This window comes from Leucopleurus acutus (genome assembly GCF_964270905.1).
Source record: "Leucopleurus acutus genome assembly, chromosome: 1".
Classification (NCBI taxonomy): domain Eukaryota; kingdom Metazoa; phylum Chordata; class Mammalia; order Artiodactyla; family Delphinidae; genus Leucopleurus; species Leucopleurus acutus.
In genome coordinates, this window is record NC_139142.1 from 50,193,618 (window position 1) to 50,207,913 (window position 14,296).

The following is a 14,296-nucleotide window of genomic DNA, read 5'->3' on the forward strand; positions in this document are numbered from 1 at the left end:
TTTATGAAATTTTGATATTAAAGTAAACACGATGGGGACTTCCCTGGTGGTCCAGTGGTGAAGACTCCGTGCTGCCAATGCAGGGGGCCCGGGTTCAATCCCTGGTCAGGGAACTAGATCCTGCACGCGGCAACTAAACGCACACCGCTGTGGAGATCCTGCACGCGGTAACGAAGATCCCACATGCTGCAACTAATACCCGGCACAGCCAAATAAATAAGTAAATATTTTTTAAAATAAAATAAACATGATAGTATACGTTATAGAGTTTTATAGGAAAAATATTTTCTGCATAATCTTTTAGGAAAAATATGAAAATGTGTAAAAATATATAATCCAAGTATACATTTGTGTTTAAAAATTTAAGTTTCATTATTTCTGTACGAGTTACATGCTAATGTTCACCATAAGTCTTAATAGTATATTCAAGAATTGCAAATTGTTTAAATTTCAAGTCACAGAATCTATTCTAATGATAGTGAAAATCTTTGTTTCAGGATATTACTATATCCTGACGTAAGATGAAGCAGAGCAAGGTGACGTAAGATGAAGCAGAGCAGTTAACTATGTACAAGCCGATAAGTTGCCAGAATCAGGCAATAATTATTAGAATAAGACAGGAACTAGAATCAGGTGGAGGTGGACATTGTCTGGAAATGAAAAGGAAGCAAAGGTCTGAAAAATGGGCTAGCAGAGAAACAGCACTGCAAGGCTATCCAGGGCTAATACTCTTGGGAACAGAGAGGTGGTGTGCTCCCCGACCTGGTGTTTAATCAGCTGAAGCACGGCTGACCGCACCGCAGAAATCTGAGTATGAGGCACCGTCATGTGACATTATGCCTCGGGGGCCACGTAGATCACACAAGACGGGAGTAGGTTGAGATTTCTCTGCTATGAGAAAAGCCAACACTTGGTCTCAGTGTGGGGAAACCACAGGAAGTGCCAGTGCAGGTGATGAGGTAGGAGAGAAACTTGGATGGTGTCTCAACATTGAGGTAATGCCAACATTGTGTTAAATGTTGCTGAGAGTTTCAACAAAATGAGAACAGAAAAATGATCACTGGATTTAACAACTACCAATTAATAACTACCCCAATCAATAAATATTCTTCTATAATATCTATTTGAATGGCTGCATAGAATCCCATTGCATGGCTGTACCAAAATCTGCTCAACCAGTCCCACTGTTGAATTCTTAGTTTCTTCCCAAACTTTTAGAATCAATGTTTCTTGAGCATGCTCTCAAAGTTGGAATTGCTGGATCAAAAAAAGTATGCATGTTCTAAAGGCTTTTTATACAGCTACCAAACTACTCTCTAGAAAGGTTTTATTAATATAATTCTACCACTCCAAGGAAATACAGTAATTGTTTTTAAAAAAAGCCTTTTGCATTTTGATAGGTGATACGCAGTATCTTATATTTGCATTTTTATTATTAACGAAGTCCTATGTTTACTGATCATTGGCTATGAATAGCCTGCCCATAATATCTCTTGCACCAAATGAGAGTTGTAAACAGGGCAAATTGGTGAAATATCTAGGAGACTGAAATGCTGGTTTAGCGAAGTGAATAAAGCATATAAAGTTGTTAGAATCACAGCTTGTGAATGTATTAGCTTTGTAACTTTCGTCAGGTAAGTTCTCAGGTCCTATCTTCTCATCTGTGAAATGGGGATTAGGTCTACCTTGAAGTGTTGTGAACAATGGATAACGTACATGATACTGTTAATTATGACAATTATTCAGATGGTTATTTTGCAGAGGTAACTGCACCATGGCACAGGAATCTAAAAAATGCATAATGTTGGTTTGAAGAAACTAAGGCTATTTCTGATATTTCCGTCACCCCTATTCCTGCCCCTCCTCCCGGCAGTTGGTGGTGTCACTATGGCAACGAGCACACGCTGCCCGAGGCTCAATTCTCTGGCGGTTACAGACCTCCGCCGCCTCACTCTCCGCAGACCAGCAACTCTACGACGCGTTCCTCCCACTCGGTCTCAGATTCATCTCCCTTGGCCCCTGGGCAAGGAGCCGAGGGGCAGCATGGCCAAGGCGGCAACCTCTTCGCCGCTGGAAGACTTGGATCTGAGCGGAGAGGAGGTCCAGCAGCTCACCTCCGCCTTCCAGGACCCGGAGTTCCGGCGAATGTTCTCCGAGTACGCCGAGGAGCTTACGGACCCCGAGAACCGGCGGCGCTACGAGGAGGAAATCACGGCCCTGGAGCGTGAGCGCGGGGTGGAGGTGCGGTTCGTGCACCCGGAACCGGGCCACGTGTTGCGCACCAGCCTGGATGGGACCCGGCGCTGCTTCGTGAACGTGTGCAGCAACGCGCTGGTGTGCGCGCCCAGCAGCCGGCCCGGCTCCAGGGCCGCGGCATCCGGCAGCCAGTGGTCTCTGCCCTACAGCCTGGCGCCGGGCCGCGAGTACGCTGGGGGCCGCGGAAGGCGCTACACCGTCTACGACGTCGTCTTCCACCCAGACGCTCTTGTGCTGGCCCGACGCCATGAGCGCTTCCGCCAGATGCTGGACGCCACGGCCCTGGAGGCCGTGGAGAAACAGTTCGGCGTGAAGTTGGACCGCAGGAATGCCAAGACCCTGAAGGTCAAGTACAAGGGGACCCCGGAGGCCGCCGTGCTACGCACGCCCCTGCCCGGGGGCTCCCCGGCCCGGCCCGAGGGGGAGCCGGAGAGCCCTCTCCCCGATTTCCCCTATCCCTATCGGTACCCGGAGGCCGCCGGGAGCGCTGCGATCCCCAGGCCCCAGGCGCCCTCCCATCCGGAGGCCGTCCTGCAGCCCGCCCCCACTGAGCCTAGCTACAGCGTGGTGCAGCGCCACCACGTGGACCTCCAGGATTACCGCTGCTCTCGGGACTCGGCCCCCAGTACTGTGCCCCAGGAGCTCGTGGTCACCATCGAGCTGCCGCTGCTGCGCTCGGCCGAGCAGGCGACGCTGGAGGTGACGGGAAAGCTGCTGTGCCTCGACTCGAGGAAACCCGACTACCGGCTGCGGCTCTCGCTCCCGTACGCGGTGGATGACAGCTGCGGCAAGGCGCAATTCAACAAGGCCCGGCGGCAGCTGGTGGTCACGCTACCTGTGGCGCTGACCGCCACGCACCCGGAGCCCGCCGCGACCCCGGAAGAGGCCGCCGACCGGCCCGGAACTGACTGCGCGCCCTGCGCTTCCGCTCACCAGGGGCAGGCGGGCCCGGCGGGGGTTGGTGGGGCGGACGAAGGCTCGGATCCCAACCGAGGCTGGACTGCAGACGCCGGGATCACCACTCCGGACGCCGCCGGGGAGGAGCACGTCTCAGCACCCGAAGAGCGGGATTTCAGCGGGCAAGAGAGATCAACAACAGGCATCCGGGAGGAGCCGCCTCCCGGAGCTGGGAACTCACCTGGGGACGGTGGCGGAGGCGCTCCTAGTACTTCATCCGGGGACCTTGACAGGGGGTCTTCTGCAGGAAAAGTGAGTGCGCGCCAAACTCTCGGCGTGGAGGCGCTGGAGGCCCGGGAAGGCACCCGCAGGGAGCCAGCTGATCGAGCCATGAGTGGTCCCGGCACCGACCGCGGGGAACCTCTGTGCCCGCCTTTGCAGTGTAATCAGGATGAAGAATCCCTGACTCTGCTCATTCAAGTGCCTTGGATCCAGCCTCAAAGTCTTCAAGGGGAAGTGACCCCCTTCTGGTACAAATTGTCCTTCTCCACCCAAGACTTAGTTTATTATTCCTTCGTTTTGCAATTTACTCCAGAGAATAAGTTGAATACCAAAGAACCAGTGGTTAGCATTTCTTCAAACAATGCAGTGATAGGACTGGCCAAATCTCCAGAGTGCCATGGACAGTGGAGAGAGTGGTATTATGGTTTAAACAACGATTCTTTGGAGGTAACAGTTCTTTCTAGAGTCCTAATATTTGAAATATTCTGTTCCACTTGCTATCACAGGCATACTCTCAGTTTATCCTAAACAAAGGATTTTCCATTATAACTTCTCTCCTGATGACTTGAAATTGATGCACTTGATGAAAGATATTAAGTACACTTAAACGCATATTGAAAAAAACGAAAAAAACTTAACGCATCCTCTCTGGTGGATGGGTTTCAAATCTTCACAGTTGCCCTTGAGAAGGGCTGTAACTTTAGTCATATTCTCAAAGGGGTTGTGACACAAATAGGTTTAAGAGGCATTCTATTATGGCCATATTTTAAGTTGGTAAATAGCTTTTTCCAAACTTATAAAGTAAATAGTTTACTTCCGGAGAGCAAAAGTAACTCAGCCTGTGCCACACAGTTCTTTTGTAGGAAAACCAACTCGCAGGTGTGAATCTAAATCCCTTGCCCTCTCGGCCATATGGTACTGCTTAATTTCAGTCGCTGATATTGGTGGGGTTGTTTTCTGGTGGGCGTTATATTACATTGAAGTTACCTCTTTTTGCATCTGTTTTAATCTGTTCCCTGCTAGTACTTGACACAATGGCTGGCATTTAACGAAGTGTGATATAAGCCTTTGTTGGTACCAACATCACATCAGCTACATCTCTTTTGGGCAAAAACTGGGGCTGTGCATTATCAGGTTTACCTAGGATATCATTTTGTAGTTGCTACTATACCTTTCAGATTACCGAGGATCTTGAGATTCAATATTCCAGTACTATTGGCAAATACTGAAAAAAAAAAGTTTGACGTTCTATAGAACTTTTTAAACTCATAAGTCAACAATTAATTGGTATTTTTGATTGAGGTTTGTATCAATGTTACATGTAAATTTTTTTTAGCTCTTTTAAGATATTCAAGGGTTAAATTCCCAAATTCACAACACTAGTTGCACAGATTATATATTAAAAATTAAGTTTGGGGCCTTGGGCTTTAACCTGCCAGGAAGTTTTACTTCTTCCTGTATTTTTCTAGAAATTTGCTAATAAGTTAAATTTTTATTTTATGAGGTGTATCTTCTGTGAGAAGTGGTTAATTTGAAAACCTCCAAAAATGGTAAAGTAAATAGCCAGGGCTAGGTAAAATACTTTGTGAGAATATAAAATATGAAATCGACTATCTGTTTATGTCATCAGAAGGGGAAATTTAGGAAAGGGCAGTCGTTTTCCTGTAATTGTTTTAATAAATGTGAAAATAACTCACAATGTGGGAAAAAAAACTATATGGACAAGCATTTGAGAGAATACTAAAGAATGTATTTTCTTACCTAGCCAAAACCTAAAAGGCAAACTGGTCACACAAAATTAAATAGATCCTGTCTGTGTATCTTTTGCTGACTCATTAGGAAGTGTTCTAAAATTAAATTGCATTTTCTAGCTTGGACTGCATTTATAACTCTAGAGGTGATGTTATTCTTACAAAATAGAGGGGGGAAAAAAGGAAGATAATTTGTAAGTAAGATTACTTGGGGAAAACATACCTCAGATTTATTAGAGACCTAGAAAAGGAACTAAGACTTGTCTTCTAGGGTCTTTTCCTATATATGTGTGTACTCTTGCTGTTCTTATTGCTCTGTACAATACTCAGTTTTCTTTTGCCAAAACAGCATAGGAATAACATTAAAATAAAAATTTTAAAAGTGCAATTCTGAACTGTGTGAGAACTTTTATGAGCTGGTTTTAGATACAACTCTGTCAAGTATGACCAATAAGGTAGAATTTTTTTTTCTCTTTTTATTTTAGGAAAGGTTATTTGTCAGTGAAGAAAACGTTAATGAGTTTCTTGAAGAGGTCCTGAGCCCTCCATTCAAACAGACAATGCCCCTAACCCCACCATTAATTGAAGTTCTTCAGGTTACTGATAGTAAGATTGAAATACATGCAAAGGTAAGGATTTTGGTGGGCTCTATAGAGTCGTGATTTGGGACAAGGTTGAAGCCTAACAGATAACTTAATTCTTGATTTCTTTATATGATAACTTTAAACTAAGTGGACATGATGGCTGGGAAGAGTGATGTTAAGAGGAATAAAGACTTTTTTATATGTATTTTACTATTAAACATCTACAGTTCATTTTCACTTATGTTATCTCCCTTAATCCCAAAATAACTGTTCAGTGAGGAATGGAGAGAAACTAACATTTGGGAATTATGAGTATTAGTCCAGGGACAAACAGCTTTTTTTTGACTCTCAAACCATGGGAACTATGTCATCCAGTTTGTTCTTTCTAGTTGAACTTAAGTTTGGTTATTTTTATAGTCTTCAGTATTGGACACAAATGAGTAACTAGGACAATTGACCTGTAATGTGAATTCAGGGGAAAGAGGCTCTAAAGAATCACAGAAATACAAGAAAATTCAAGAAATTCAAGAATGCCCTTATAAGAATGACTGCTAATGGGTTTTATAGGCCATGTTAAAAGTTTTGTAGGCCAGGATTATTTTATCCTGAAAGAGATGAAGGGTCAATGAAAGCATTTAATCAGAGAATCAATGCCAGGTTTGTATGATTAAAATATGACTGGCAGCATTTGGAGAATGACTTTGAGGGGGAAGCCAGAGGGCCTATCTGTAAGTCTACTGGGTTATTCCTTCACAACTTAAAAAAGTTTCCAGCGGGTACAATTTACTTTTCTATTTGTTTCAAGGAATTATTAATTTGCTGTTTCTCCTGACATAGTTGCAAGAATGTAGTAACTCTGAGCAGCTTCATGAGAAGGAAGAAAGAGTCAATGAAGGAAGTCATCTAACTGAAAAAGAACGTCTACAGCATGCTACTACCTCAGCTGATTCCAATTCATCTGTAGCAGTCAAAGTACTAGAAACAGACAGTTGTGGTTCAGTTGCATGCTTGCAACAAGGGGCCCTTGATGTTTCTCAAAAGCCGTTTGCAAAGTCTCAGCAACCTGAGTCAAAAATGGAACCTGAATTTATAAAAGACAAAAGTGCTGTTCACTCAAATGATGAAAAAGATAATTTAAAAGAACCAGTAATAACTGAAGAGAAAGAATTAGATGGAGATCACCTATCTTCATTACTGAACAAAACTGAAGTTCACAATACACCTGGTTTTGACAACATAAAGGAAACCAATATGCAAGATGGTCGTGTGCAGATTATTAAAGATCATGTGACTCATTGCTCATTCAGTTTTCAGAATTCTTTGCTTTATGACTTGGATTAATTCTGTATCATCTTAGAATTTAAAGGCTGAGTAAAAACTTATGGACTAAAAATAGACTCTGTTTACTATCTTAAAACCAAAGGTATTCAAGAAAGTATAAAATTTGCAATTTTTATTCTCATGGGGAAACTGAAGCTATTTATTTTTTTGCATGTAGAGTTTATACAAAGCTTCCTTAATTATGGAAATAAGTTTTGTGATTCCTCTGATGTATATTTTTTCTAATAGTTAAACATTTAGTTTGAATACAACCTATTTATATTTACTTCTGTGTTGTTTTTGGCTTTTGTTTGCCATTACTTTAATAAAATTTCAAAATAAATACTCATTAAAAGTTGTGTCTGTCACAAAGAGTATTTCTAAAGAATGCAATTAACTAGAAGCGCACTAGAGTGCATGTGTTGGTGGGAGGAGAATCTCAAAACTATGCATTTATAAGTCTCACTAAATAGGATGTACTTATGCTTGTCATAGAGATTCTGAAAGAACTTTACTAACCAATATTAAATGATCCAAACAATACAAATACACTGAAATTTAGTATTTTTGCTTCAACTGTATTTTACTCTTCTCATATATGTCACCATGTATATATATATGTGTGTATACATATATATATAAATAACAGGTTATTTGTTAATGACCTTGAAAATTCAAAATTTTAAAATAATTTTTTGGAAATTATTCAAACATCCCTTGGTTTTATAGAATTAATTTACAAATTTTAGAACAGGACAAATTGTCTAAGAATTTGCTCCAATAGGAAAATTGTCTTCATTATATTATTACATGAAAACAACAAGAGCTAGTGTTTTCTAATCAATTTCTTTTATAACACCTAAAAGAGGGCAGCAGATAATTTATCAACAGTGGCTAAGTTACGAATTTTGTGGAATAGTATTTTTATTTGAGGCCAGGAGAAAATCCCAACAGATTTTTTTTTCCTCACAAAAAATTTTAGGACAACATGAAAGACAATATAGAAAGGAAAATATTTGTTGATCTAATCGCTGACCCCAAGGCCTTGAGCTGATCTATTTCTGTTCCAAAAACAGCTACTAATTCAAACCTCTGGCCTTACCTTAGTCCCGGAAACTAATTTCTTTAGTCCTTTGAACTAGGGAGGTCAGGTCAGAGCACCAAAAACTGGTACGAAGCCTAGCAGTTCATTCTGATTTACATTTATAACCCCAGTAAAACCTGGAACCAGAGGGCTGAGGGCAGTATAAAGGTAGCTCATAAAGCAAGAGAACTATTTGCTCCATTGTAGATGACCATATACATTTTTCAACCATAATAGGAATCTTAATTTGATGGAATAATAGTTTTGAGACTGTCCATTAGGTACACAGTTTTCTTAGATTGAAATGACTATTGCAGTACCTACACAGAAAGTAGTCTATATTTATGATTGAATACAATTATATACTGTTAAGGAAAACTTTCATGTTAAATATGGAGTAAATTTTAAGCCTGCTTCCTATTATTTACTGTCTGTCCTTTTAAAAAGTACGATTTCTGTTAAAATAAAGCTGGCACTAGAACATGTTTCACTTTGGCAGGACTGAACTTTGTATCATTTCCGGCTGTACTTCACTTACACAGCAGCTTTTTATTGCTCATTATCTATGCCTGGCTAATTTGAAAGCCAGTTTCTTCCAAAGGGATGCACTGTCAAGAGCTGGGTTTTCTTTATTTCAAACTCAGTTATACAATGTACAGATAATATGTAATGCTAACTTTAAACCTTGTAGAATGTCTTTACTGGATTTTGGTGTAAAAATTTATTCTGCAAAATGATCAGGAATCTTTTTATGCAAAAATGAGTATTTTATTTTGGCAGCACTAAAAGAAAAAAACAAACCACTGTATTTCTACATTGAGGTGAAAACAGTGTTTCAACTTTCTTATCAATCAAATACATTCCAAAAGAAAGTGTGTTCTATGAAGGTTCCAAAGCACGGCAAATCTTAACACAATAATACAGGAATCTTTAATACTGAAAATGACTCTGTTCTGACAGGGTGTTTAACATAACTTTCCAGTTATAAAACCAGTGAAGCAATCCCTTCCTAGTAACTGTGTCAAGAGTGAAGCTGGGCTTGTTCCATTAATACTCTTAACAATTTCATTGTAATACTTTTTACTAATATGACAATTTTAAATAAATTCTGCTGTACTTAAAAGAAGTCTTGAACGTGGAAAAGTGTACAAAGTTCCGGATAAAAAGATTAATAGATGCAATTTAAATAAAATTTCTCCTCTTCTTTCTTATCAATTAACAATAATGATTACCTTTAGCAGATACACATTGAGCTTTAAAACCCAATTCTCAAAATGAAAACTTGTTTTACATCTTAATCAGACATAAAAGGAAAAGATTACTATATTGGGACACCTTTTACGAGAATTCTGTTGTTGTTGTACTAAAGCAGAAACCAGTTCCTAAACCCTTTTATCCAATTGTATATTCTGTTTGGACAAATATCAAAAATAGAAGACTGTCACTACTTTTGCTTTTGTAATTGTGATTATTTTACTGCAGTCTTCTATAACTTTTACAGAGTTCATGGTCCCTAATATCTCCCCACCCTCCATTTTTCCTAGGTGGGGAAAGGGCTGCCATAAACTTCTCACTGATAGTTAGAGTTTCTGGAAACAGGTACTGTTTGTTATTATTTAAGAGTGACTCAATTTGGGCACTCTGGGTGGATGGTCTACAGGTTTTTTGGTGGTGCATACCACAGTCTCCAGCATGAAAAATCCTAGGAACTTGAGGAACCAGCACTTTCCAGAATTTTGGAAGGCAAGATACAGTCAAATGCTGAAGGGTCCAGTCCCAGTTATAATCATCGTAAGTACAGAAAGTATCTGTGCACTCAATCAGCTTCTGATAGGCATCCCGGGTCAAGGCCAGACCCATATTGTGCTCTGTGGATTTCCACGTTTTCACATCTACCTTGTCAGCAACGCCATAGAAACTGCGAATGGCAGTATAGGTCCCCAGGGAGAGAACATCACACTCAGGACACTCTTGCTGCTTTAACTGCCACATCTTTTTGAAGACATGGTAAAAGTCAGGGGCTAAGTAGTGATCCTCTTCTAGGAAAAGTATGAGGCCAGCATAGTCTCGAAGGACTTTGATCCTCTCCCATACAAAATGCAGCTTCCACCACCAGTGGTGTTTGGTTTGGGAGAATTTGGCCTCTCTATAATGGCCGAAGGAGTCGGGATATTCAGCATTAATGCATCCCATCTGCAAAGCTGCATTCTTCTCCACGTCTCTGGGGCAATCTCTGGGGTCAGTGCCCGGAAACTCGTTGGGGTACAACTGAATACTAAAAGGAAAGAACACCTGCAGAACCGGACAGAAATCCACTCCAGCAATCAGCTGATTGATTTCGGTCGACCAAAAGTCATGGCTAAAGATAACGAAGACGTTGTCGATTCCCTGGGCTTTTCGAAGTGAGTCCAGCAGCAGTTTGAGGTATTCAGGCCGGTTGTGCACCTGGACCACCAGCACCAGCTCTCGGGGGGCCCAGGAGCCGGCCTTACCTACATTCCTCACCGTCTGGTCAAAGTTCAGCTGGTACACTAAGGACCGGTACCGCAGCGTCAGGTTGTCCACCTCGGGGTGCGGGGCCGCCGCGACTAGCGGAGCCGCCGACTCGTTGGAGCCCCGGCGGATGCCCACGGACACGGCGGGATGGTCCCCGGCCCGGGCGCCTGCACCCCGCGCGGGCTCGGCGTCCAGCAGCGGCGGGGCGAGGGCCTCGTTCTTCCTTTGTCGCCCATTGCTGCTCCAGAGGACGAAGCCGCAAGCGGCCACCACGAGCGTCAAGATCAGCACCTTCCGCTTGTAGATACGGAACCTCATGGTCTCCGGCGCCAGGAGCGCAGGCAGGCAGACGGGCGCGGAAAGGAGCTAGAGGCTCCGGCGCGGAAGGGGCGGGCGGGCGGCGGCCGTGGCCTGCAGCAGTCGGAACTGGCCCCCGCGGCTGTCCTCGCTAACTCATCCCGGGCCCCGGGGGTCCTGGGGCCCGAAGGCTCTCAGCTCCCCCGCGCCGCCCGGGCTCCACACATCGTCGCCTGGCAGCTGCAGCTCGGGCACCGGCCCCGCCGCTAGGAGCCGCGGCACGGCGTCGCCTCGGTCCTCTCCATCCAGCACGGGTCCCGGAAGAAGCCTGTCGCGGCCCCACCGCACTCCGGCTCCGTTACCTGCCCTTCCAGCGGCCCTGCGTCCTCTGTGCTCTCATCTTTACGCGGCCCCGGACGTCTCAGACCGAGGGACTTACCCTCGCCCCACTCCGGCAGCGACTGTACTGACAACCAGCGACCGGCCCGCCGTACGCCGCGGTCCCCGGGCCCACACCCCTCCGCCCCGCCCCTCGGGCCGTCGGTTGGCGCTTCCCGGTCGAGTCTGGAGACGCACGGCCGTCGCCGCCCGCTGCCTATTGGGCCGCAGCGCGGTCGCTCAGGCTCAGTTCCTACATCCGGGGCGTTCCTTCCTTTCCTGTGAGGCGTGAGCAGAACGAGGCTGCAGCGTGGACGCGGGTTTTCCAGGTAAGCGGGGTGCGGGGCGGTGGCGATTCCGGCTGGAGTCCCCAGTGCTCAGGATCCAGGGCTGGGCCGTGTGGGCCCTGGTAGGAGAGGGAGGGCGAGGCCCGCCGCCTTGGTTGGTGGATTTCAAAAACGGGCTTCTCCCTTCCGGAAAAGGGCTCTCGCATGGCGGCTGCTGGGCCGGGAGGCACTTATTAGGGACACGTCAGCTTTCAGGGCTGCTGAGGAAAGGATGACGATGCTTCGGAGGGAAAAGTGAAACCAGGCTGATGCGGTCCTCGGAGAAGGGACGGGGCGGGCCGTGGAGGTGGCTCTACACCGCGCCCCGAGTGGGGCATGCCCGGGAGCTAGAACATGGAGGGAGAGGGTGCGCGGAGAGGCGAAAATAAACTCTAGCCTCGGCCTTCTTTCTCTGCCGAAGAAAATCAGGTATCACACCACTACGCTTTAGTTGTTGGGCAGCCACGGTAAATTAAGCCCCAGAGGAACCCACTTTGTGGGGGAAACTGTACTGGGCGTCCCTGTGTTGCTGCTCTTGCTGTTTTTCAGTGAGTTTCATTCTATAAATGCTCCAATAATTTAAGGATTTCCAAAAGCTGTGCACGTACATGTGCATTTACTCATACGGAAAAAGAATACTTGGTGCAGTTATACGTTACTGACTTGTGTAATGTTATCTTCCTATATTTATAAAACACTTGAATTTTCAAAATGTTTAACGTTTGCTGCCGTATTTTAAATATTTTACAACAGTTTTCATCGTGAAGACACCTCTACTGCAAAGATGGTCAATGTACCTAAAACCCGAAGGACTTTCTGTAAGAAGTGTGGAAAGCATCAGCCTCACAAAGTGACCCAGTATAAGAAGGGCAAAGATTCCCTGTATGCCCAGGGAAAGAGGCGCTATGATCGGAAGCAGAGTGGCTATGGTGGGCAAACAAAGCCAATTTTCCGGAAGAAGGCTAAAACCACAAAGAAGATCGTACTGAGGCTTGAATGTGTTGAGCCCAACTGTAGGTCCAAGAGGATGTTGGCCATTAAGAGATGCAAGCATTTTGAACTCGGAGGAGATAAGAAGAGAAAGGGCCAAGTGATCCAATTCTAAGCTTTGGGAATCTTTTGTTCTTCTATTTTTGAGAGCAAAATGTTGAAGTTATAGAAAAATTGCCTGTATGAGAATAAATACAGTGCTATTCTTACAAATCTTTTGTATTTTTAAAAATATAAGTAAAATCACAGGCCTAATTTGGCTGTAAATTAAAGAAATAATGGTAAATTATTTGTAAGTGAACTAAGGTTCATCCTCTTATCTAATTCATTATTTAAATTTAGTTCCACAAGAATTGGTATCTTGTATTTATATAAAAAGAAGGTGGGCTTCCCTGGTGGCACAGTGGTTAAGAATCCACCTGCTGATGCAGGGGACACAGGTTCAAGCCCTGGTCCGGGAAGATCCCACATGCCGCAGAGCAACTAACTAAGCCCATGCGCCACAACTACTGAAGCCCACACGCCTAGAGCCCGAGCTCTGCAAAAAGAGAAGCCATCCAGTGAGAAGCCCGTGCACTGCAAGGAAGAATAGCTCCCGCTCACCGCAACTAAAGAAAGCCGTGTGCAGTAACAAAGACCCAATGTAGCCAAAAATAAAGACCCTGCTTTTTGTATATGAATTTTAGGCTAAGATGCTTACAATGGGGATGGCTTGTAGATGAAAAAGAATGCAAAGGGCTAGGGTGTAGGAATAACATGGTGGGCACTTATTCCCAACACAGACTTTTTTTTTTTTTGCGGTAAGCGGGCCTCTCACTGTTGCGGCCTCTCCCGTTGCAGAGCACAGGCTCGGGACGTGAAGGCTCAGCGGCCATGGCTCACGGGCCCAGCCGCTCCGCAGCATGTGGGATCTTTCCGGACCAGGGCATGAACCCATGTCCCCTGCATCGGCAGGCGGACTCAACCACTGCGCCACCAGGGAAGCCCCCCAACACAGACTTTTATATCTACATTTATTGATGAAGAAATAATTGTCTTTCTACAGGAACATGTAAAAATCAGATAATGCACTAAATTTTAACTATGCCACAAAACTTCACTTTTTAAAGAACCATGTTTTAATATAGTTTTATAATATTTTCAGGCAATGTCTCACCAATTTATGAGTTCAGAAAATCCTAAGATACTTAATTACAGAATTCTTAGTTTTAAAGAGCAAAAGTGAATTAACTTTTAGAAGGCAGTATAAAGCCTGGGCTGGAAATCCCCGATCTAGGTTCACAGAGAGGATTTTTCTCCAGATACTTACACTCTTTCCCCTCCTTTGTTCCCAGAGGCTAGTTCTGACACTGTTGCAGTGATCTAGGAGAGAGGCTGATTTGAAAGACAGTGGGAATGAGGAGAATGAAACAGTTCTGCTTCCATTTTCCAAGATTCTTTTAAGTTGGTTCCTTTTATATATCCTCTGCTCTAGTTCAAATCCTAATCATCCTTTAGCTGGTATATTGTGGCTGATATATTGCTATCAGTTTTTTAATTAAAAAACTTAAACATATTAAGTGACCAAAACAAAAAGAACCACCCTCATATAATACAGAACTTAGTAAACGTAGCAATTTTCTGCTACTCCCACCC

At 44.1% G+C, this 14,296-nt stretch overlaps 3 protein-coding genes across 5 annotated transcripts; 2 read left to right on the forward strand and 1 right to left on the reverse strand.

The window, feature by feature from the left end:
• Positions 1-2,028: 2,028 nt before the first annotated feature.
• DNAAF2 (dynein axonemal assembly factor 2) lies at positions 2,029-7,357 on the forward strand (the record flags this gene model as incomplete). 2 transcript variants are annotated; one of them, XM_082840469.1, is made up of 3 exons in its annotated part: positions 2,029-3,882; positions 5,672-5,815; positions 6,608-7,357. In XM_082840469.1, 3 exons carry the CDS (start codon positions 2,044-2,046, stop codon positions 7,109-7,111), a joined length of 2,487 nt encoding a protein of 828 aa, XP_082696595.1. In that variant the 3' UTR covers positions 7,112-7,357. The 2 variants fall into 2 exon arrangements, with proteins under 2 accessions (XP_082696595.1, XP_082696596.1); XM_082840470.1 differs by lacking the exon at positions 5,672-5,815 and having other exon boundaries at positions 2,044-3,882.
• Positions 7,358-8,285: 928 nt separating this feature from the next.
• On the reverse strand, positions 8,286-11,472 carry MGAT2 (alpha-1,6-mannosyl-glycoprotein 2-beta-N-acetylglucosaminyltransferase). Its single transcript, XM_082834048.1, has one exon. The coding sequence runs from the start codon at positions 10,986-10,988 to the stop codon at positions 9,648-9,650; it is 1,341 nt and encodes a 446-aa protein (XP_082690174.1). The 5' UTR covers positions 10,989-11,472; the 3' UTR covers positions 8,286-9,647.
• Positions 11,473-11,634: 162 nt separating this feature from the next.
• On the forward strand, positions 11,635-12,871 carry RPL36AL (ribosomal protein L36a like). Of its 2 annotated transcripts, none has more exons than XM_082837791.1 (2): positions 11,635-11,674; positions 12,425-12,871. In XM_082837791.1, exon 2 carries the CDS (start codon positions 12,456-12,458, stop codon positions 12,774-12,776), a length of 321 nt encoding a protein of 106 aa, XP_082693917.1. In that variant the 5' UTR covers positions 11,635-11,674; positions 12,425-12,455; the 3' UTR covers positions 12,777-12,871. The 2 variants fall into 2 exon arrangements, with proteins under 2 accessions (XP_082693917.1, XP_082693918.1); XM_082837792.1 differs by lacking the exon at positions 11,635-11,674 and adding an exon at positions 11,869-12,100.
• The last annotated feature ends 1,425 nt before the right edge of the window (positions 12,872-14,296 follow it).

Coding starts and splice junctions, on each gene's coding strand:
- MGAT2 (XM_082834048.1), bottom strand. CDS start 10,988: ATGAGGTTCCGTATCTACAAGCGGAAGGTGCTGATCTTGACGCTCGTG.
- RPL36AL (XM_082837791.1), top strand. CDS start 12,456: ATGGTCAATGTACCTAAAACCCGAAGGACTTTCTGTAAGAAGTGTGGA.